Source organism: Centroberyx affinis, unplaced genomic scaffold (assembly GCF_046629955.1).
Source record: "Centroberyx affinis isolate AG114_WGS23_722 - 3 ecotype Tasmania unplaced genomic scaffold, CSIRO-AGI_Caff_v1 ptg005425l_1, whole genome shotgun sequence".
Classification (NCBI taxonomy): Eukaryota; Metazoa; Chordata; class Actinopteri; order Beryciformes; family Berycidae; genus Centroberyx; species Centroberyx affinis.
This window is the reverse complement of record NW_027282714.1, coordinates 52861-78683: the sequence shown is the minus strand read 5'-3', so window position 1 is coordinate 78683 and position 25823 is coordinate 52861. Positions and strand designations below refer to the sequence as shown.

Here is a 25823-nt window from a genome sequence, read left to right as displayed (position 1 = left end):
TCAGCGGGGAGTTCAAAGGTCAGGAGAGGCCACTAGCAAACCAGAGGTAAGAGCAGCATTGATTCAGGCAAAGATAGCTAACACCACACCAGGAGAGTGAACTAATAAATCCTAGAGGTTCTTAACCCAGGTTGAAAGACTCAATGTCAATTAGTGCAAAGGTTTCTTGGCTTTGATGAAGTGGCGAGAGAGGCGTGCCGCAGTGCACTGGCTAGCTAATCAGTCAAAAGAGCAAGTATGGAGCCTTCAGATGGTATTCAACCCCCTTGACTTTTTCTGCATTTTGTGGTGCTGCGGCCTGAATTCAAAATTGACTGAATTTAGATTTTTTTTTGGCAATAATCCACATAAAATACCCAATAAAGATAAAGTGAAACCATGTTTTTAGAAATACAAATTTATCAAAAATTAATTAGCAAAATATCATTAATTTATTAATTCATTTTCCATACCCACTTATTCCTATTCAGGCTCACAAAGGGCTGGAGCCTATTCCAGAATGCATTGGGCAGAAGGCAGGGAAACACCCTGGGCAGGTCGCCAGTAACATCACAGAGCGAACACAGACACAGACACACCAGACAGACACACTCACTCTGACATTACCACCTATGATGACCTAGGACAGTGGTTCTCAACGTGAGGTCCGGGGACCACCAGGGGTTGTTGAGGGGGGTCCCCAGGACATCATTTCATTTACAAGAAGTTAACACAATTAGAGAATGTAGAAGAATGACTGTTTTGATCATAGTTTCACTGTTATCTCTCTACCTACAATACAGATAGTCTTGGAATTCTGGACAAAATCATATCCAACAACAAAAATATTCTCAGATTTGGGTCTGAGAGACAAAGCCTCATCAAATGGGGGTCTGTAGCCCTAATGTGGACTAAATTAGGGGTCCTTGATATGAAAAAGGTTGAGAATCACTGACCTAGGACACAATTTAGAGGCCTCAATTCACCTGACTTGCATGTCTTTGGACTGTCGGAGGAAAGCGGAGCACCCAGAGGAAACCATGCATAGGCAGGGAGAACGTGCCTCCCCACAGATAACCCCCTGAGTGAGTTTCTACAAGCACCTTTGACAGTGAGTACAGCTCTGAATCTGGAGTGTCACTGCAAAGAGTTTGAATACTTAAAAGATTTCAGCTTCATTGATTTAAAAAAACAAATGTAAATATATCCACTTTGTGTGCAGATCAGTGACAAAAATTCTGATTTAATCCACTTTGAATATAAGCTGTAACACCACAAAATGTGGAAAAACTCAAAGTTGAGCCAGACATATTGATATCGGTATAATTTTTATATATATTTGCACATATCTCATATTGTCTTTCTGTCTCAGTGAGTTCTGATACTGCTGCTACTGCTATTAATGCTGGAATCCAGACTTTCTTCACATTTCATTCATATGTTTCTACTCAATTTGTCTGACTGTGTTGAATTGTCAGTTGTGCATGTTAATATAACCTCAGTTTGCTCTATTCTTATCAATATCCTATTCTTCTTTGATGTATCCTAGAACTATTTGCTGCTGCAATGGCCCAATTTCCCAATGGGATCATTAAAGTGTATCTGTCAGCACAGTTTCAGCATTTTGTATTTATGCTGATTCCTATGTATTGTCATATTTGAAAATGTAGCTATTGGCAAGTTTGCAGGTACCTTTCATCTGTGACTATATTATCTATGTTCACTATTGTATTGTATTGTTATTGTATTGTATTGTCTTGTGGACAAATCTGTGAGAATTTGTGCCTCCTTCCCTAAATTTTGGCTATACTACCCTCTGCTTGACTACAAGACTACAACAGCAAAGATCAATTTCAAATTGAAGAATGGAGGTATTAGGTCTTTCACCCTTTTGTATTCACATGTGCCAATTCAATAGCTTTGAAATACAGTAATATCTTAGATGAAGATAATGATTTTTCAGTGAATCACACTTGGGCTAGGGCTAATGTTAACTGAAAATCTATGAAGTGCCATTGGAGGCCTGTTTTAGCATCCAGGTACAGACCTGAAGAGGAAGCTGTAGTCCTTGCTAGGATGAATCACTTGTTTAACAGTGAACAGCTAAGTGACGTAAATTCATACACATTTCAGAAGGTAGGTATCACATTTCATAAATATCTATACACATTTAAGCATATAAAACACTAAGTTACGAACTTAGTCACGAACAAGAAGTGGGAAGCCTTAAGTCCCACTTTGGGCGACAGTTACTTCATGTAGAGAATCGGTATTGGCTGATAAATGGAAAAATAAGAGCTTTGAGCACATAGCCTGCACTTCTTACAAGTATCTGTAACATTGTGAAGGTACAGGAAGGGTTAATAAAGGGTTAATATCGAGTATATGAATACACCGACACGGACGAAAGTAAGCGTCCGGAATTGGATACGAATTTTGAATCTCAAAAGTAGGTGCGCTATCATCCATTTGCAGGGACTGGAAGAAAATCAATTACAAGTCAAGGTAAAAGCGATATTAAACTTTAAAAAAGACAGATGGAGGATTGTTAATTTATGAGAAACTTCAGCGAAAACAGTACAGGATGAAATTGGATACCCTGATGTTACAGCACTGGTAACTGACCTAGAAGTCATCATCTTCGCACCCAACTGAACCAAACCCAATGCTTAGAAAATTGCCATAGAACAAAATGGCCGCCAATGGGAGTTGCGTCAAGTGAAGGCCAAGCGCTAGCATGAATGACGATGAAGATGAAGACGTCGTCACCCTCTCACCTGTCTTGGAGTCAACCGAGAAGTAGGGCTGGCCGTGGAGAATGCTGTAGACGATACGAGCGCTGTTGCCGTATGTAGGGTCGTCTGCATCCGTGGCAGTCACCTGTGTCACATACGTGCCTGTCAAGGGACACACACACACACACACACACACACGCATGTTATGGTATTGTATGGCGCTTTTTTCTGTTAGCCAGAAGGTTCGGCATCTCCATGTTCTGCTGTGTCTAGAGTTACTGCTCCTGTTGATGCTAGTTTTCACTGCAGTAGAGAGCCTAAGCCCCTCCACTTCCGGTGGACCACCATGGGACCTTATTTTGGAAAAAATATGTACGGTAGTCAACGGCGAGAGACAAATAATTGTTTGATCCTGTTTGAATTGTGCCATGAATTACACATTTGATGTTTTGTCGAATGTTGAAGTATAAGACCGTTAAAATACGTAATTAGAAAGACTACACACCCAAAAGTGGCGTAAGTGACGTCATAACTTTCTCTCTCCACAAGCTACCCAGAGCCGCTGAAGCTCAGTCCCTCTCAGATAGCAGTAGTATTATACACAACCTGGAAGGTAGACAGTAAGAACGGATTTAAACTGCTTTAGGATAGTTTTAGTACAGTGGGGGCTAACGTTAATGCCATCTGTCGGTGACGTATATTGTGCGAGACGAGAGATGTAGTTCACTGAGCGGTTTCACACAAAACTAAACGTTACTTTACTGTTTTAGGACAAACTGCGACTTTCTTGACTTGCAAAGTTATCTTTTAAATTGACAAAACATCATATGTGTAATTCAAACAGGATCAAACAATTATTTGTCTCTCGCCGTTGACTACCGTACATATTTTTTCCGAAATAAGGTCCCATGGACAGCGGAAGGGGAGGGACATAGGCTCTCTGTTGCATTGTACGATTGATTTTTCCATTTCCCATTTCTCTACAATTGAAATTGCTTTTGCTTAGCTAGTAGCTAGTAGAAGATTTATTTCTGAGGATTTGTTTCCTGATGAGGCAAGTCATGTCATTTTACAACATTTGATTCAGGTTTTGCATATTGTTTGTTGGACTTCTTCATTGTTAGTGGGTTTAATCCTTTGTTGAGGATGTAAGTAACATTGTTGTAGGCCTTGCTAAGTGTATTAAGAGTGAAGTTGCACTATAGTGAGCTATTATTGGTGATATGATTTTATTACATTATTTGTCAAGATGCTCATAGCTGGCTTGTACGTAACTAGCACTAAGCTAGTTTTCACTTGTTTAAACAATATATAGGAACCCAGTATGGATGAAAGAGGCCGGTTTAGGTGGTTTAAGAACCATTGGTATATGCTGTATGTTCCTGGGGAGTCTCGCTTGCTTTCAAGTTGAATTTTATATATTTTTAATATATCTGATTTTGAATATTTTCATTAGGTTTTAACCAGACTAATTGGGTAACACTTTACAATAAGGGTACACTAAGTTAAGGGTTAGTTAGTTAAGCATTAAGTAACCCTTAATTAACAGTTAACTAATGTGTAATTTACTAATGGTGTTCATGTTAACTAAGATTTTAATTTATACATTATTTAATAATTTATAAAGATGACTATTAAATAATGTATTAATTAATACCTTAGTTAACATGAACACCATTAGTAAATGATTACCAGACACATTAGTTAGGCTAACTGTTAATTAAGGGTTAGTTCATGCTTATTAAGCATGAACTAACCCTTAACTTAGTGACCCTTATTGTAAAGTGTTACCGTTTTTTTCTTTTTTTCAAGTGCTAATGCTTAAGTTAAGCCTTAAAATTGAAATGTTATTCCTGTGTTGTTGGATAGTTGTCTTTAGATTACTGAGCATTAACAACTGTTTGTGTTGGGGAAGAATGTCCGTACTCGCATAATATGATTAAATAGATTTTTAATGCACAGCAGCGGTCAAAGAAATGTGTTCGTTCATGAAGAAACACTTTCTGGTAATGCACCGTTGGAAATCAATGGGAAGAAGAATCTTTGGGATACCCACAATGATTTTCTGGGCATGTTTTCTGACTTAGAACTGACAGCACTACTATTAAATGAACATTTCATTTGGGTGCAAAGGCTTAAAAGCTAACAGTGATACAAAAAAAACTAACATATTGAGTCCACAAAGCCAGTCTGATTGTCAAGGGAGCAGCTCCAGAAAGTGTTTCTGTGTTGATGAAATCACTGGTTAGTCCTCTATATTTTCTAGCTTTAGAGGAGGTTTACAATGTCCACAGATAATGGTTGACCTGTCAAACATCATCAAAATAACATAAATAATGTTCAAGAGTAGATTTCCTCATTAGGGCCCTGCAAAATGATCTATCCTGAGCCATCCATCCTTGTTGAGAAACAGCACAGAACTGTAAATCCAAAATTCAAATGGTTAATTTGTGTGTGTGTGTATGTGAGTATGTAGTTTATGTATGTATTTGCACACGTACATCTTTATATATACATTTTTATTTTGCCAATATTATTATTATTAGAATTGTATAATTTATTTATTTTAATTTCTATTACTATTTTTAATTTGGTATTTTTATTTTTTTATTTATTTTTTTCCAAGCTGTACTTGGAAAAGTATAAAATGTCAACCTCTTTTGCACATCATATTTCTGCTATGTTATGTTTACCTTTCTAACTGATTGTATGTCTGCAGTTTTTCGTTGAAAATTAATAAAAATTTGGTAAAAAAAAAAAAAGGTAAATTTTTGGATCTGAATGGGACAGAGGTGTATATTAAAAACTCTCTCTATGAGAAGTCAGCAACTCCACAGAATAGAGCGCAACCACTTCAAATAAGAAAATAATGTTTGTCATCTATCCTTGGCCGTTGTTGTCTTCTCATAGATAGGACTTTTTTTTATGTTACAGATACTTGTGCAGCTTAGTATCACCATTAATCCGCCATACTGTTTATTGTTGTATTTTGCTGCAACAGAAACACACTGGGGTCGAACTTGTGTCCTGTCAGAGCACTTTGGGCCTCAGCTGAGGCATTAACAGCTTAAGGTCTTAAGACCTCGACTGTTAAATTACCTCTCAGTAATGGTATTTAGCAGACAGATGGGCCACTAGGTCTGGCTTAGTGCACTCCCTGTGCGTGTGTGTCAGTGTGTGGCAAGTAGGAATGCATGTTTTCATATAGGTACACTGCAAAGCCAAACTGAATAGAACCAATCTGAGCTAAAAAGGGTTAGTAAATAATATCCTACATTAAAATGCAGGGTTAGGACCGACAGATTTTGGGGGGTTTTAAGGAATAGTTCACCCAAAGAACAGGTCCCCATTGACTTCAGTTGTTTTGGAGAAGGCTGCTACCAAGTTGTGCTGGCAACCTCCCTGTGTGTTATATGGACTAACAAATTTCACCTGTGTTTCATTTGGCATGAGGGTGAGTAGATGAGGACAGAATTTTCATTTTGGGTGAACTATTCCTTTAAGAGAAGTCCAACAAGCCACCGACTGACGACAAGCCAAAAGCCTGTCCAGGGGCCTGTCTCACGAAGAAAGCTTAGTGGGTTAGCGAGCTAACTTTGGGCTTAACCCTGGATTTTCGGTCTCAGGAAGGTGGTTCACTTTTAACCAGGGTAGATCACCATGGTAACCTATGCTGCACAGCTAACCTGCTAACCTATTCTAGTGTTGACCTGATGGACCCGTTACTTGGGATGGTGCCTGTGCTTGAACTGCATCACATGTGGTCTTTTTCAATCTGACTTCTTGTCCATTCTTGTGTTTCTCACGATGCGTTTGATGTTAATATCTGATGGCCAAAGTACAGTTACAAAACAAAAGAAGCTCTCGCAATGAATCTTGGGTCTTCTTATTCGTTCTCATTGGCCAGGTTACCATTCTTTTATATTTTATGTTTGGCAAGTGATCTTTATCTGTCCTCTGTGCTTGGCGTTCTTTTGTTTTGGAATCGTACTTTGGCTGTTAAATATTACTAGAATTTATTAAACTCCTCCTCTCCTCCTCTCCTCTCCTTGTCTCCTCTCCTCTCTCCTCTCCTTGTCTCCTCTCCTCCTCTCCTTGTCTCCTCTCCTCTCCTCTCCTTGTCTCCTCTCCTCTCATCTCCTCCTCTCCTCTCCTCCTCTCCTCTCCTCGTCTCCTCACTCCTCTCCTTTCCTCTCTCCTCCTCTCGTCCTTTCCTCCTCTCCTCTCCTTGTCTCCTCTCCTCCTCTCCTCCTCTCCTTGTCTCCTCTCCTCTCCTCTCTCCTCTCCTTGTCTCCCCTCCTCCCCTCTCCTCTCCTTGTCTCCTCTCCTCCTCTCCTCTCCTTGTCTCCTCTCCTCTTCTCCTCTCCTCCCCTCTCCTTGTCTCCTCTCCTCTCCTCTCTCTCCTCTCCTCTCATCTCCACCTCTCCTCTCATCTCCTCCTCTCTCCTCTCCTCTCTCCTCTCCTCCTCTCCTCCTCTCCTCTCCTTGTCTCCTCCTCTCCTCTCCTTGTCTCCTCTCTCCTCCTCTCCTTTCCTCCATGGTGGGACACACAAACACACAAACCGCTCTCCAATTATAGTAGTGGGATGACAGACATGGACAAGAACACACATTGAGAAAGGATGTATTGGGTCCATCATCTCGACCTCTGTCTGTCTCACCTGTTGGAGACATCTCGGGGACACTGGCAGTATAGGGTCCATCTGGGAATCGCGGCTCATTGTCGTTGATGTCCTGCACCTTGATGATGAACTGAGACTCCGGCTCCAGAGGACGTCCCGTGTTGATGTCGACAGCCTGGGCCCTCAGCGTGTAATACGACTTCTCCTCTCTGCAAAACATCCCGAAAAATGCACCAAACATTATTCAATATAGCGTTTCTTCTTAGATTTTGTTAGTGTAAATATGTCTTGGCAGCAGAAACTATATGCTGACTGCATAGTAAGATTTCCCCTATCGCCAAAGAGATCATTAACAAGTGTATGTATATGAAAAGTAATATTCATTATCACAAGGGAGCCGTTTGCAGTACTAACAGGGGTGTTTCACTGTTATCCCTATACCATCTCCTTCCTATGCCCCCATTCAATGGGCATAGTTTAAAAAAATCCCAGCCAAGGCTCAGGAGGACTACCCACATTATTATTATTATTATGAATTATCATTATTATTATTATTGTTGTTGTAATAATTATTTACTTTTTTATCTTTGTTGATATTAGTATCCAGGCTCCAATTGCTGAGCATCTAGGCTCTATATTATTTTAATTGTGTCATATAGAACCATATAATGGTGTCACAAATATACAAGACACTAGGGCTGAATGGTTTTGAAAAAATATATTGCGATTATTTTGACTGATATTGCAATTGTGATATGATTTGCGATATTAGAGGGAATGATAATTTTTACATCATTATTCTCATTTTCACTGAAAAACGTATTAAAATGATTGTGGTGTGATTTTTGCAGGGATCTGTACCAAACAAAGATGTTTTCTTAAGTCTGTAGAATATGATGTGTAGGCCAGGACATCTCTGCAGCACCACAATATTTCATTTAAAATGGTATTTTGACACATTTCACCTTTAATAAATATTGCGCCTCGTGCGATTTGAAAATTGGAGTAGGCCATATTGCGATTTCGATAAAATTTCGATTAATTGTTCAGCCCTACAAGAAACTCAACCAGGAAAAAGTGACTTTTTGTTTATAGGAGGTTTCTGCAGGATAGATTGCAAGATATTTGTTACATGGTACTTAGGTTCAAAATGTCAACCTGTATTAATGTCAACATCCTGAGCTTTACGTGGATAATGAGGCTGGATTTACACAAGAAGAGAAAATCTGATTCTCAGCCATATGTGTTCCAGATCTGATAGTGATTCCAGGGTGAACCAGCAATAAAAAAAAGATTAGATCTGGGCCACTTAGTGTGGAAAAACATCCACACTGTCCTCTGGAAAATAACAAGTGATAAAAAATTAACACACATGAGGTTTAACAAGTAATACACACCTACATACACAAGCACAAACAGACACACACACGCTTAAGTTGAGGACATGACTGGGTCTTTGGTGGATCAGGGTTAAGGTGTCAAGGTTTATTAGTTTGCTCAAGGGTAAATAAGTAGGACACTGGTGTTTGGGGGGGAGGGGTTGTGGGTGTTAGTCCATTATTTTAGACCTCCACCACTAGCACTTTGTCACCCCGATGAATTTCAGGATCACATTTTTTTCCAGCACATTGTAGAATTTGCAACATGATTTTGATCAAGAGCATTAGCTATGGGCCATAATATCATGGGGTTTTCCATATAACACATTTAAAGTTGCGGGCAAGATTTTTATAAAAATGTGCGTTATTCAATGTGAGCGCAATCTACGCTCTTTTAAAATGTAGCATTTTACTTGATTTTATGCATTCTATGTACTTTATTTTTTAACTTTATTTTTATTATTATTATTATTCAGTGGGTTTTATTTTCCATCTTATGTTATGCATTCCTCATTTTTATCTTATTTTTACTATTATTATCAAGTAGGTTTTATTCTCCATCTTATTTTACATTAATTATGGCATTCTATCCCTGTTTTTATGCTCATTCTATGTCTATTTTCATGCATTCTATGTATTCTATTCTCATCTTTATCTTATTTTCAATATTATTATTATTAAAGTTTTATGTGAAGCACTTGGTGCATGTAATTTATTTGTTGTAAAGCACTTTGAGCTGCATTTCTTGTATGAAAGGTGCTATACAAATAAAGTTTATTATTATTATTATTATTATTATATTATGCTGCCTTAATGTCCAAAGATGAGCGTATAAATAACATCTTTGGTGCAAGCCATGGAAATGCACCGTTATCCAATCACTTATCTCTTGCTGCCACTTGGGGCCGGTAAAGTGTAAATATATCGTGGACATGGACATTGAATGAAAAGTTACGCATTCTTTCCTTCTCCTAAAAACAAAAACAAGAGAAGAGCACTAGCAGCAACAGCGCACCATCTCTCTCTCATATCGTTCATAGTGCAATGCTTAGAGAAGTGACATTTTGGGTAGAAGAATGCCAGTCTGACTCCAAAGACACAGTGTGAAAATCAAGGTAGAGTAAGTGAATTGGTGTGAAGCTCTCCCACTCTCCCTGAAAGACCATAAAGTGAACCTAAAAATAACAAATGAAGTCATCAGCAGTCACAGATAAGTGTATATCACTTCTTTAATGATGCACAGCAGCAAAAAAAAACAAAAACGGACGCGTTTCAGCCCCAGGCTTTCCTCAGCGTTACTGAAACAGTTGTGGGTGTGACCTCTATTTAAACAGCAGCCAGGAACCTGCTGGTGATTACAACCAGCTGATACAAATCATCCAAACAGGCATCATAAAAAAAGTACTAATAAGAAAAATAATAAAAATAAGAAAATTTGAGACAATTTAAGCCATCAGAGGAGATATATCACATTATGTGATTACAACAACCAGATAGTGACCGATTGATTTACACACTAACAATAAAAATAGCATCTGTAACCTCATCATGTGCAGAATCTCCATAACAAATAGCCTACAAATGCATGTACATAAATACGAACAACCATCCTCAAGAAACAAATATTAGTCAGAAAAATATTAGTAAGAAAAATAGTAATCAGAAAAAATTAATAATCAAAGGAGGAAATGTATCACATTCTGTGATTACAACAGCGTGTCCGATAGATCAATATACTCAATATATCACACGTGATTGTAACAGCCTGTCTCTCAAACTCTTCCTCAGAGCTACAAATTATTTGTATTCTTAACAGTTGACTATATGGCAAGCTCTATCTGTCTTTTTGCGAAAGACTGTAGTTTGTAGTAATTCAGATTTGTTTACTCTCACATCCAAAAAAGACACTGATTCTCTACTTGCCTGTAGTGTAAAAGTAATAGTGAGAAGATATGCTTCTAGTTCCTCAGATGTACCAGTGAAAACAAAAAACAAGTCATCAATATATCTGTACCAACACTTCACAAGAGAAGAATAAGGGTTGTTATTATAAACATGATCCACTTCACTTTCCCATAAACAGGTTGGCATAGTTAGGACTGAAAGGACTGCCCATTGAGACACCCTGTCTCTGTAGAAAAAAGTTTTTCTCAAACCTGAAATAATTTTTGGTAAGAACTATTTCAGACAGTAACTCCACAGTTGGTAACTGTTGTTCCCTTGAACATAAATAATATTGTAAAGCCTCCAATCCCTCTTTATGGGGTACATTTGTGTATAAACTTGCAATGTCCATCGTACACAGAAAATCAGAATCAATAATCCCACCAAGGATTTTGAAAAAATATCTAATTGCGATTATTTTGACTGATATTGCAATTGCGATGTGATTTGCGATATTAGAGGAAATGATCATTTTTATGATTGATTTTTACATCATTATTCTCATTTTCATTGAAAAACGTATTCAAATGATTGTGGTGTGATTTTTGCGGGGATCTGTACCAAACAAAGATGTTTTCTTAAGTCTGTAGAATATGATGTGTAGGCCAGGACATCTCTGCAGCACCACAATATTTCATTTAAAATGGTATTCTGACACACATTTCGCCTTCAACAAATATTGCGCCTCCTGCAATTTGAAAATTGCAGTAGGCCATATTGCGATTTTGATAAAATTTCGATTAATTGTTCTGCCCTACCACAGACTTCAATTTCCTAGAAAAATCAGATGTGTCCTGTACGTAAGAAGGTAATTGGGTTACCAATAATTTAATGTGAAAATCAATGAATTGGGAAATGGGTTCAGAGAGAGACCCTATTCCAGACACAATAGGACGCCCTGGGACAGGTTCTTGACAACTTTTATGGATCTTAGGCAATGTGTAAAAAATTGGGCGTATGGGATGGTCTTGTAACAAAAATCTGTATTCGTCCTGTGATATTAATTGATTAGTCATTGCCCAATCAAGAGTGTTTATAATTTCACCTGAAAACTTAAGTGTGGGATCATAACTCAGAGGTGAGTAGAAATCTGTGTTGCTCAGCTGATTCCTTACTTCAGTACAGTGTGATTCTTTGTTTTGCAACACTATTGCACCCCCTTTGTCAGCATTATGTATTACAATAGACTCATCATTAGCAAGATTTTCAAGGGCCTGTCTCTCTTGTGGAGTTAAATTGGGATAACATTTATTAGCACCAGGAGAGGAAAACAGAGAACTAACATCATTATCAACCAACCGACAAAATGTCTGTATAGAGGCATTGGTCACTGGGGGATAAATGTACTTTTGAGCTTAAATTTTTTGACAGTTTGTGACTCACCAGTAATTTCCACCCTGACTCGGTGACCCGTATGCACAGAGGGAGAGTTATGTGCAAAGTCTTTGCAGGGAGAGTTGTGTTCAGAGTCTTTGCAGAAAAAAAAGATTTTAATTTTACTGCACGAAAAAACTTAAACAGTTCAACTTTCGTAGTGAACAGATCAGCCTCTTGAGAGGGCACAAAAGACAGGCCTCTGGACAACAAAGCGGTCTCTTGATTATGGAAGCCCATTTCCGCCAGTGTGAAGAAAAAAAAAAAAGATCCTGGAAGTTATTATTATGAGAAACTTTCTCAAAATAATGACTTAGTATCTCAAAATAATGAGAAACTTTCTTTAACTCATTATTTTGAGAAAGATTCTCATTATTTTGAGAAAGATTCTCATTATTTTGAGATACTAAGTCATTATTTTGAGATACTAAGTCATTATTTTGAGATACTAAGTCATTATTTTGAGATACTAAGTCATTATTTTGAGATACTAAGTCATTATTTTGAGAAAGTTTCTCACTATTTTGAGATACTAAGTCAAAATATTGAGAACGTTTCTCATTATTTTGAGATACTAAGTCATTATTTTGAGAAAGTTTCTCATTATTTTTAGATAGTCATTATTTTGAGAAAGTTTATCATTATTTTGAGATACTAAGGCATTATTTTGAGATACTAAGTCATTATTTTGAGAAAGTTTCTCATTATTTTGAGATACTAAGTCATTATTTTGAGAAACTTTCTCATTATTTTGAGATACTAATTCATTATTTTGAGAAAGTTTCTCATTATTTTTAGATACTAAGTCATTATTTTAAAAAAGTTTCTCATTATAATGACTTACAGGACCGTGTTTTTCATCACACTGGCGGAAATGGGCTTCCATACTTGATCATTAAGCTGTCTCTTAGATAAGTTAATTATATTGGAGGCCTCGGAGCTCTCTTTGTGTGCCTGTCTGTGCCTCCTACCTCCCCCGTCGTGTCGGTCTCTTCCTGTAGCCCCTCTGGTCCGGATGGTTCGTCGTGGTGACCTTAAAAAAAACGCGACTGGCTGGACGTAGCAGTGGTTTCATCGTCCTCTCCATCTGTCCGGATAGCCAGGGGTATACCCGGTCCTTTTTGTAGTCCAGCATGTCTCATCGATTTCTTGAGTTTGGTCTCAGACAATTCCTTTTGATAGGAATCGATTAAAGAGGTACAACGTTCGTTTAACTCCCTCATCTGCTGTGAGCTGAACTTGGATCGCAAATCCGTCTGTAGCCCCGAAATTTCCGATCGGGTTTTGGATAGCTCTTCTTGAGTATGTTCAATCACCAGCAATATTGAGTCCAGCGAACACTTATTCAAGACTTCACACCACTTCTTGCAGAATGCCGGGTTATTACTGCCCAATGTAGGTGCCTTGTTAATTCTCAGTCCCCCTTGGAATTCTTTTATTTCTCCAATATTGGGATAAAGTTGAACCATGCAGCATATAGCGTATCTCCTTCTTTTTTTTAAGTGTTCTAGGCGTTGAGACATGGAGTCGAAGATGTCTTGGGAAACATTTTGAGGAAAGAGTATTCTCTCACTGTCCGCAGCCGAGAAAACAAATGTGGAAGCCCTGGCTTCTGTGAACTTTTTTCTATGACGGTTTTGCACATGATTGATCTATCAGTCACTTATCTCAGTGGTTCTCAACGTGGGGTCCGGGGACCACCAGGGGTCCTTGAATGGGGTTCCAGGGGGTCCCCAGAAAGTTGAATGAATTGTTAAACTTCAGCATAATTTCACTTACAAGAAGTTAACTCAATCAGAGAATGTAGAAGAATGATTAGTTTCACTGTTATCCCTCAATACAGATGGGAATTCTGGACAAAATCATATCTAACAATAAAAATATTCTCAGATTTGGGTCTGAGAGACAAAATCTCATCAAATGGGGATCTGTGGCCCTAATGTGGACTAAATTAGGGGTCCTTGATATGAAAAAGGTTGAGAGTCACTGACTTATCTGACTGTTACTATCACAATATATGAGATATTTGGTGAATCTATCGGTCCCTTATTTGGCTGTTACAATCACATGTGTGATATATTGAGTAGATCTATCGGTCACTCATCTGGCTGTTGTAATCACAGAATGTGATATATTTCCTCCTTTGATTATTAATTTTTTCTGATTACTATTTTTCTTACTAATATTTTTCTGACTAATGTTTCTTGAGGATGGTTGTTCGTATTTATGTACATGCATTTGTAGGCTATTTGTTATGGAGATTCTGCACATGATGAGGTTACAGATGCTATTTTTATTGTTAGTGTGTAAATCAATCTGTCACTATCTGGTTGTTGTAATCACATAATGTGATATATCTCCTCTGATGGCTTAAATTGTCTCAAATTTTCTTATTTTTCTTATTAGTACTTTTTTATGATGCCTGTTTGGATGATTTGTATCAGCTGGTTGTAATCACCAGCAGGTTCCTGGCTGCTGTTTAAATAGAGGTCACACCCACAACTGTTTCAGTAAAGCTGAGGAAAGCCTGGGGCTGAAACGCGTCCATCTTTTTGCTGCTGTGCATCATTAAAGAAGTGATATACACTTATCTGTGAGTGCTGATGACTTCATTTGTTATTTTTAGGTTCACATTATGGTCTTTCAGGGAGAGTGGGAGAGCTTCACGCCAATTCACTTACTCTACCTTGATTTTCACACTGTGTCTTTGGATTCAAACTGGTTTTCTTCTACCCAAAACATCACTTCTCTAAGCATTGCACTATGAACGATATGAGAGAGAGATGGTACGCTGTTGCTGCTAGTGCTCTTCTCTTGTTTTTCTTTTTAGGAGAAGGAAAGAATGCGTCACTTTTCATTAATGTCCATGTCCACGATAGCAGTGATGTACTTGTTATTTTTGTGATTTTTGGGTCGGCACCCATTACACTCTAAAGACTGTGACTTGAGCACGCCAGTTCTTTCGTTTAAAGGAATAGTTCAGCCAAAAATGAAAATTCTGTCATCATCTCCTCACCCTAACCACAACCTAACCACAAAGGTGAATCCATGGATATACGATACAGGCCAGAAAATTCCCCAAAGGTATTGTTCTCCCAGGTTTCCTCCCACAGTCCAAAGACTGTAAATTGCCCCTAGGTGTGAATGTAAGAGTGAATATATTTGTCTGTCTGTCTGTCTGTGCCTCTGTAATGGACTACCAACCTGTCCAGAGCTGTTTCCCCCTACCCCATCAACTCATATCCCCTATATTTGCCAGAGGCACTATTCACTGGAAGTATAAAACATCTTCCTGATATTGAGTTGCAGCCCCTTTTGCATAATCCATATCTCACTTGCCTCAGAGCCTAAAAATCATTCTGTAACTTGTCTGCTTCTCTTTATCTACATCTCTTCCTATGTGATCGGTATAACCTAGATTTAATAAGGAACATCACTATGGGATAAGGGTTTTTAATTGGATTCACCTCATCAATGTAACCAGCTACAATGTTACCTAATCTACAAGTGGCAACTGAGTGCCCATGGACATTGTCAATGTTGTCACGTGCATGTGTACTATATAAAATAAACACAATAATATATTTGAATATTATTTTGTATTGTATGTGAAATAATAATGACAGGTTTACCTACTTGGAGCTCCAACAATGGCAGAAAACTGCTGCCGAGTTCATTTTTTTTTGTTTGCATTTGGATGGCAAAGATTGATAACTAGCTATTAACTGGAGCAGCGTTGGCAGAACCTTCAAGGAAAGCGGGATGAAAATAATAAAATAACTTTCTCGCTACTGTGATTGGTTGATGCTTCGTCGTGTCGTTGGGAGTGTGGAAAAAAGTTGAAGTCAGCACAGACAGTGTTTGTAGTGATGTCTTTGGTTTTTTTGGATATGACAAGCTTCCTTTGCCAAAACTTTTTCAATATTCAAATTTTGAAGAACAAATAAAAAATTTGCTATAGTGAAGAGTGAGACTATATAAAACTCTAAATATGCTCTACCTGTCATATGTATTTTTCAGTTTCTAAATGTACTGGTACTGTCAATCTAATTATTTGAATTACTGAAGGGATCCTATTATTTTTATTTTGTATTTACTTTTTTTACTACTTGTTTTTTTTCCCTTTTCTTTTTTTGTGAAGATATATTGTCATGTCATCATATTGTCGTGTGTGTTATAAGTATTATTTGCCTGTAATAAAAAAAAAAAAAAAAAAAAAAAAAATGAAGAACATCCACTCCCTGACTTCAATTAATTTGAACCCAGCCCTGTTGTCCCCTGTAGTTTTCTCAGTGGCTACATTTATAAATAGTAAATTAATTTTCTAATAAATTGAATAAAAGAAAATATGAAAATAAAAGGCACATCAGTATGCCACAGTGAAAGGTTCTGGTAGATCTGTATGGGTGCAAGGTAGATAATCTCAGATCATTTCCTGGCTTGGAATCAATCCAGTCATCCCTACGAGGGCCATTCAAATTCTAATCACTACTAATGCAACAAATGTGTAATCAACTTCATCTTGTTGTGTTCTTGATGAGAGCAGTGCATTCTTGGGTGACAATTCTTATCAGCAATGCAAGAGTGGGTTGAAGAGCATGACGATAATGTCAGCAATATACCAAGAGATCTCCTCAATACCCACATACAACCCCTTTTGTGCATCTATGAGAGATCCTGAAACGGTATAAATCATTATGTCAGTAATTATTAGGATTGTCTTTGGCATGTAGGACAGTAGTTCTCAATCTTTTTCATATCAAGGACCCCTAATTTAGTCCACACTAGGGCCAAAGACCCCAATTTAATGAGATTTGGACCCAAATCTGAGAATATTGCTAAATATGATTTTGTCCAGAATTCTATAACTATCTGTATTGTAGGTAGAGAGATAACAGTGAAACGATGATCAAAATAGTCATTCTTCTACATTCTCTAATTGTGTTAACTTCTTATAAATTAAGTAATGGTGAAGTTTAACAATTCATCAATTTGCTGGGGACCCCCTGGAAGCCCCTCAAGGACCCCTGGTGGTCCCCGGACCCCGCATTGAGAACCACTGATGTAGGAGTTGCATAGGCCAAAACCATGCCAGGAACAGCAACCCCTTTCATTACAGTTACCATCATTCATACCACATTACTGATACCTTTATATTTTTACCATGCTGTGTTTAAGTATACTTATATTTATACACAGCACATTCTCTGCACCAGTGAGCATGTGTATTAAATGTGTATAGATATTTATGAAATTTGATACCTAGCTTCTGAAATGTGTATGAATTTACGTCACTTAGCTTTCGGTTGGGAACTCCGTATAAAAATGCCAGTAAACACCGGAAATTACGCGAGTGGCCGGAATTGGATACAATTCCATTACATCTTGAGCTGCTAGACCTCTGGGTTAGCTCATATTGGTATTTTCTAAACATTTATAACAGTTATGTAATGGGATACGTTACCTCTTTACTTGACATTTCTAAACTGTAACGCTGCTTGGCTAGGTGTTGTCTGTTGTGAAAACACCAGTTCATACTTTCTGGGAATTTCAGGCCACCGTAGCTCACGGGGACAGGAGGAGTGAGAGAGGTTGGGTGGAGCCGGGGGCTTTGGCTGAGTCCATATTACTGATTGTTTCTTTAATGCTCAGTGATGCACATACTTTTTGCTTGAGATTTTAATGTAATTGTAATGTATATACTGTATGTTATGCAGATGCCAATAATTCCTCTACTGAAGCTTCACAATGCACTTCAGGTAAAGTTAGCATTTAGGAGTACTGACCTGTCGAGCCCCACCAATGCATGTATATCCCCCGTAATCTGATCAATGGTGAAGATGGAACCAGCTCCTTCTCCTGACAGAGTGTACTTCACCTCACTCTCCCCCTGGTCCATGTCTGTATGGAGCTGTAGAGAGAAAATAAGTACTGAGAAGCAGAAATTACAATATAATGTCATATACTGATTTATTGATGTATTCTACTGTATGTGTCTATGTACTCATATGGCCTGAACTGTCAGTGTCAGTCAGTTCAAGAAAATCAATTCATTGCTGAGGTCAGTGTCATTAGTAATTATCTGTTAATTAATGGATAAAGCAGAACAAGTGTCCTGTAGCAAGAACTATAATCACTTGAAAAATGTTGAAAATATTTTACAAAATGACAAAAAATCAGGTGGCAATAGGCGTATTTGGAAATATCTGTATAGATTTAGGCATGTTAGATACAGAGATGAAAAATTAATGTATGCAGAAAAAACAACAAACTAAAAAACGTACACATCTCTCTCCATACAGCAGGTGGGTAGAAATAATGAGTGAATGACTTGAATAATGATTGAAAGTGAGCAATAAAGACTGATTAATTTAAGCAGAGTCTGCTAATTTTATATATGGTGTAAATTAATTATCAACGTGATGATTTCAGCAAGAGTTGCTTGGTGTCTAATGCAGCTACTTAAAGTGTGGCATGTGATAATTAGCCTAATTCACACTACGGTAACATCTATAGTATGTGCCAAACCAAGTTTTGCATTCGATGTCTGTAGGCTGCCACAAGGAAAGTAATAAGTTGTATATAGAGAGATGATAAATGAGGAGAGATCTATTAAAGTTTTAGAGAAAGACAGCAATTTGTTGCTATCCATTATGTATCAATCAATTTCCTAGTGGAGAAGACAGTATCATTTAGTTATAGATTATCAATCAATTGATTCATTACCTAAGAATACGATAGATTTTGTAATCTGGCCAAAGATTAATCCTTTCAATAACGTTCTCCAAAGTTTCAGTTGTGAATTTTTGAACCTTCACCAAGACCATCTGCACCACAGAGCCTGAAACGTGAAATAGAAGACATGAAAAGACCACGCATATCTCCATCTGTCAAGTATGACTATTGCTGGGGCCAAATTTTCATGGTTTTAGTTCTTGGTTTGAGTGTTTTTTTATGGGTAAAGCAGGTATTGTGCCTGGGAAAACCATTCAAAACCCACTGTATGTATAACTTCAAAACAGAATGGATGTCAAAGTGAATCTTGGGCTGTTTAATCTCAATTACTGAAAAGTTTACTTTATAGGGATACAAGGTTTTCATCTTATGGCATCCATCCATTAGACTAAATGTGCCCTGTCCTCTACACTATACAACACAAATGTGTTGTAGTATGTGCACATCCACAAACATAAAAAAAAACAGACATCTTCACACGGGAATAATGCTCCCCAATAGTGAATTTATTAACTTTAAATGTTTGACATCAATTGGATCTTCATCATCTTCGGGGTTCGTTTCATTAGGTCCTGACGAAGATCTACTGGGGTCGAAACGTTGATCTGAAAGTTAATAATGAAGATTCAATGGGGTTGAAACATAGATGTACAAATTAATAGGGTCCTGATGAGGACCCAGTGGTGTTGAAACGTTGATGTGAAAGGTAGTAAGGTCCTCACAAAGTCCCAGTGGGGTTGAAACCTTGCTATGAAAGTTAATATGGACATGACAAAGACCCAGTAGGCTTGAAACGTAAATGTGAAAGTTAACAAGCACCCCATGAAGACCCAGTGGGGTTGAAACATTGATGTGTAAAATAATGAATACCTGAGAGAGACCCAAATCGGGTCCAAACATTGATGTTCATGAAAGTTAATAAGGACATGACGAAGATCCAGTGGGGTCAAAACATCGATGTGAAAGATAATAGAAGGACCTGACAAAGACCCAGTGGGGTCGAATCATTGGTGTGAAAGTTAATAAGGATCTGATGAAGACCAAGTGGGGCCAAAACATTGATGTGAAAGTTAACAAGGAGCTGACAAAGATGCAGTTGGGTCAAAACGTTGGTGTGAAAGTTAATAAATTCCTATAATAAACAATTGGTTAGCATTATTCCAGTGTGGGGATTCATGGCTTTTGTTATAATTTGACATGTGACATACCCACAGCAACCATTTGACAAGAGCATGCTCCCTCTCAACCAGTAGATAGCTCTCTCTACAAGGTCAGTGCACATAACGACTTGTGTTATATCACAGCTACACAGTCTAACATTAGCTCATAGCTTTGATATGAAATATTAATTTGGAAATGTATGAATGTATGTATGACGTGAACAGTTTGTACCCGGCACATGTAGCAGCACAGGTTGAGTTTGTCATGTACAAAAAGGTTCTAGCTGCCTGAATCTGCAGGTTTTAAGACTTTTTAATTCTATTTAAATGTTAATTGTTAAGGGACATGAAGTCCATCTATGTTTAGTAAAGCATAAGTTATAATAGCATGGTGAAAAAATAACACCTCTAATAACTATATTTAACTCATTTTAAATACTTTTAAGGACAGGAAAGAAAGGACCGAAGGATGTTTTGAAGAAAGGAGGGAGTGAACAAGCAAGGATGCAAGGAAGGGGAGGGAAGGAGTTAGGGAGGAAAGGGAGAAAAGAGGAAAGATGAAAGGAAGACGAAAAAGCAAGAACTAAAACGGAAGCCTGGGACGGAAGTGAGGAAGGGTGGAAGGAAGAGGAGGAAGGAAGGAAGGCGGGAAACAGCTAGGAAAGTAGAAGGAAACTAGAAGGAAAGAGCTGGGAGAGGACGTTGGGTCAAGAAGAAGGAAGGAAGAAATGATGCAAAACCAGAAGAGGAGGAAAAGGAGAAGTAACAAGAATAAGTTGAAGGAGATGGGAAAGGATTAAAGACAGGTTCAAGGAAGGAAGATAGGAAAAGAAGGAGGAAAACCAAGAAGGATGGTAGGAAAGAAAGAAGAAAAACACCTAAATAAATACAGCCACTGAGTTCTTTGAAGAGATTTTCCATAATAAAAAAAAAAATGATAAGGATTCAGAAATCAGGAAAACTCAGACTACAGTAAAATATTGTTTCCTGAATCTTTTTCATGTCTCATTTACAGATGACAAAATATTGCGATATAAGCCAAAATACTGCGATATACAATATTATTGCACGCCATTTCCAGAAAAACAGCCTGATTGTGGAAAAGGGAACCCACGTGAATTAAAAAGACAAATTTTCCCGCTGCTTGATATTATCGAATATCGCGGGAAATACTGCGATATCCATGAAATATTGCGATATTCGATAATATCGATAATATCGAATATCGACCCACGCCTACACAGGAAATCGTACAAAAGTCAATTAAGTATACTTTTTGGTGTTTGACACTTTATCTGGCACAATCTGAATTGTTCTGAAATTAAACACCCCACCCGTCGGATTTTAACAACACAACTTTACACAAACACGAGCAAGTTATTTCCAATATTTTACCCCGGTCTGACTGGAATGCATCACCGCAATTATGAATCATAAAATGAACATTCAATTTCACCTCTCTACAGACGGCAGCTCTGATTAGAAGCACCCAGCCTCACGTAGCATCATCCTTACAATAACTTACATCATTTTTATCTCGAAGTTCAAATCCATCACTCTCTTGTACATGTCTATTTTTCATTCCACTCCAGATACAATGGGAACTGGCACCATCGATTGAGAGGCTTGGGTGTGTAATGACTTTGGAAATGAGTCTCATATTCAGACCGATTGTTTCATTGGGCTGAAATAATGCCATCCCTTCGTCTGTAATGTATCTCTGTCTTCATCAGAGATACATTAAGGTAACCCTCCAGCCTGGATTTGATGGATGCATCCCATCTGCAGAGGCTTGCTTTCTTGACTCATTTGTGCCCAGAGTATGAAGTAACATATCAGCCACCTTGCAGTACGATGAATACCAATGTTGACATTTTTAAAATGGTAGCCACACTTATTGTGCTTCTGAATGCCTATTTCTCACGACACCTATGATAGATGTTGGTATTTAAATGCCGAAATCACATGCTGCGCATTTTGAACTCTTATTTTCATATAGTAGGAGTCATGCATACTTATGATGAATGCTGATGTCCGCACATTATGCTCTGCCGTGGCCATTTTGGATAGTCGTCATGCCTCGCCGTGACAGATGGACGTGCCATTCAAAAGGTCAGGCAGACATATGTAATGAGGGCAACGGGGTGATATATCTTCCTTCCCCAAAAGGCCACGCAAGCTGCTCACACGTCCTGCTGGGAGTCAAACAAACATGCAAGGTCTGGAGGCAGCATTGCTGATTGCAGCAATATCAAGTTGTGTTATAATTATTTGGGTCGCACTGTTATGGAGAGAATGTGGCATATGTAGATACTTGACCGAAGTAACTTTATTGCTGTCCCAGTGAGCATTTTTCCGTTGAAAAGATGTTTAAAAAATGACTATGGTCACCGGTGAAAAGACGTTCAAAACAGGTTCAAAAGTGAAAGTTTTTTCACCGACTATTTGAAGATTACGATGTCCCATTACGATGTCCTGGAAGCTTCGTGTTGGCAGCACACAGCCTATATTACGGAAGAGGATTAGGGCCACATGTGAAAAATGTATTTGAGTTCTGAGTTTAAAGTCAGAATTCTGAGATTAAAGTTAAAATTCTTAGTTTAATGTCAGAATTCTGAGATTAAAGTCAGAATTCTGAGATTAAAGTTAGAATTCTGAGTTTAAAGTCAGAATTCTGAGATTAAAGTTAGAATTCTGAGTTTAAAGTCAGAATATAGTTCCATATTTAAGACATTTTAAACGAAACATTAAATGCGTTGAAATTATGTCTTCGTGTAGACCACATTTCGCCTACCAGTGCAATATGACTTTGGAGAAATACCTTCACACTAATCAATTCAATATCGTCTCTCTTTCAAGCTACAACTGAACAAATTATGAAATGATTAAACAAATTTCTTGATGTTGTAACCGCATTTTAGCTGGTTGAAAAGAGGGAGAAAAGAGGTCTTAGACGTTCAGACCGAATATCACCCAGTTTTCAACTAGAGCGTTGAAATCCTGGTTGGTGCTCACTAGGAGTGAAAGGTTTAATCAGTGACTGCAGTCAAGGAGCAGTATGTGGTTTATTGGGTCATTCCTAATCATTTCAAGATGAATTTCTATTGCTTTCTTCATTTTTTACAGAAGCTGTTACATAAACATGATTAAAAATCAAAGGTAGGCACAAAAATGAGGCATAAAAAAGTAGAAAAATGTTAAAAGAAGTGAGAGGGCGAGAACGTGTGTAAGTGCAAACATGAATCAAAACGTTTTAAAGAATGATTCATCTTCTACACCCCACCAAAGGCCACATGTGCTCACTCACTTCCTGTTTGGAGTGGAATAAATGATGGTCTCAGAAACCCCTGAAAAAAAAAGTAATTCTCTAAAATAAGGCATTTTTCTTTTATTATGGAGTATCCACATCCCTGCTAACTGAGATGCCATATATTCACACTATTTGCTCAAGTTAAATTCTGGTGTCCATATGGACTAGACAGAGTTGGGATAAATAAACTTCATTGAAATTTTCTTTAAAGAGTTCACCGTACAGTTTGACAGTTTTATTACTTTTGTTAGTGTTTATAAGTTTGAGAGTCTTAATATATTCATTAAATTCACATAAAAATCTAGTGAAATCGGGGGTAACTTTTGTTATTTTGCATTTATGGATGTGAAATTTACCATATAGAATCAATAAGTTTACAATGAATTCAATGTTATATTTATCCTGTTCAAAATGTGTAATGACACTTTTACACTCAATTTTAATATTATGATTAGTTTTACACAATGTATGATCTTCTATTCAAGTCCAAAAAGTAATTGAATGTATACAATGGTAAAATAAATGCGTTAAGGAGGTCTTTGGTATCCTTTGGGATAAAGCATCACAGCATCACGAGTGGGTAAACATGAAAGTTCTGTGGGCAATTTGCTGACATCACCTTACAGGATTTCTGGGTATTGAAGTCCTCAAAATTCGGTTACGCTGCCATTTAGGGCTGCCAACATGCAAAAAATAGCTAGTGTAGCTTCACTGTGATAATTGGTAGTTGGTTGTACTCATTGGTGATTTTGGTGTGCAATTCCACCCCTTGCTGTTGGCAAGAAAACACTGATATTTTGAAATAAATATGTATAACAAAAATATTTTTAGTAGTACTTTTATGGCATTCCTGCTTTATTAGACAGTACAGTGGAGATAGACATCACTGTAGTCAACTGAGCCACCAGGACGCCCCAATATGTGAAATTATTTAAAAGAAAATTAGATAAAAATCCTGAATTAGATTTTTTTTTTCATGTTTTTTATGTTCTGTCATTGTTTTTGAGTTTCTTGAGATTGTATATCCGTGTAGACGACGTAATGACCTCTCAACTCTTTCAACTTGGTCTAACGTTAGCTAGCCTAGGCTGGCTAGCTAGCTAGGCTAGAGCAGTGATTCTCAACCTTTTTCATATCAAGGACCCCTAGTTTAGTCCATATTAGGGCCACAGACCCCCATTTGATGAGATTTTGTCTCTCGGACCCAAATCTGAGAATATTTTTATTGTTAGATATGATTTTGTCCAGAACTCCATTATCTGTATTGTAGGTAGAGAGATAACAGATAAACTATGATCAAAACAGTCATTCTTCTACATTCTCTAACTGTGTTAACTTCTTATAAATCAAATAATGCTGAAGTTTAACAATTCATAAATTTGCTGGGGATCCCCTGGAACCCCCTCAAGGACCCCTGGTGGTCCCCGGACCCCACATTGAGAACCACTGGGTTAGACAAAAGCTCAAATTTGGGAATACAGGTAGAGAAAGAAATCTGCATCACCAGAGTCATTGAGAATTATACAACTCAGAAAAACAGGAAGCTTCAATTTACCATTTTACTGTATTTTTCTGTAGTAATTATCGTATGAAAAGTTGGATTATCTACCTATGGTCGAGATAATGTCTGCCATTTTCGTTGCTTGTGTTTATTTACTACAGGTAGCCTATGTATGGTGTTAACTGAAAGATTGTGGTAAATTTTGATGTCACCCACTGAATACCTTATATACCACCTGTGTTTCTTGATGGCACTGAATGGTATAGCCTTTCAAAGTTTTTATATGGGTACTCATGGGTACATGAACATGTCGCTCACACACACACACACACACACACACACACAGAGAGAGAGAGAGAGAGTTCTGCTGGGCTTGCATTATGAATAATATAACCTCATTTGTCACAGATGACCAGTGAAGAGAGAAATCCAGGGAGCCTCCACCTCAACTGGTATACTGACAGTCAGCAGACTGTCAGTGTGTGCATGTGTGCATGTGTGTGTGTGTGTACACGCATGGCACATGACTATTCAGTTTTGTGCAATGTGTATTCTGTCACAGTGCAGTGCATCTGTCCTGTCCAGAGTAAAGTAAACCTTCCTGTAGAGGTGTGTATGAAGTGGAAGAATAGCTTTAAGCATTTTGAATGTCTTTGTTTTATTCATCACAACCAGTTTCACTACTTCTCTTCCCTCCATTTTCATTCTTACCCTACTCATTTATAGTTTTCCGCTGCCAAGCTATATTTCAAAGTGCTATTCTAGTTAAAAAGTGCTTTTAGTAATGCCAAGGCCTTAAAGGAATACAATGGGTTTTTGGTAGATTGCTAATTTAGTCGTTAAGATATCAGACACCAAAATCATCCATGTGACCCAGTGCTAACAGTGCTCCATGCTAACATTTTAGCAAACACTGTGTTGAGTCACGGTAGGCTCCATGCTAACATTTTAGCAAACACTGTGTTGAGTCACGGTAGGCTCCATGCTAACATTTTAGCAAACACTGTGTTGAGTCACGGTAGGCTCCATGCTAACATTTTAGCATACACTATGTTGAGTGACAGTAGGCTCCATGCTAACACGT

The 25823-nt window shown here is 37.8% G+C and overlaps 1 protein-coding gene across 1 annotated transcript in view; it reads right to left on the bottom strand.

Moving 5' to 3' along the window:
* The window catches only part of LOC139667293 (cadherin-12-like), a 90369-nt gene that overhangs the window by 50813 nt on the left and 13733 nt on the right, over window positions 1-25823 (bottom strand). The window contains exons 2-4 of the mRNA XM_071546743.1: window positions 17820-17944; window positions 7376-7545; window positions 2757-2876 (exon numbers count right to left, since the gene is read on the bottom strand). Of these exons, the coding sequence (XP_071402844.1) occupies window positions 2757-2876; window positions 7376-7545; window positions 17820-17944 (415 nt within the window). The remainder of the gene's footprint in view (window positions 1-2756; window positions 2877-7375; window positions 7546-17819; window positions 17945-25823) is intronic.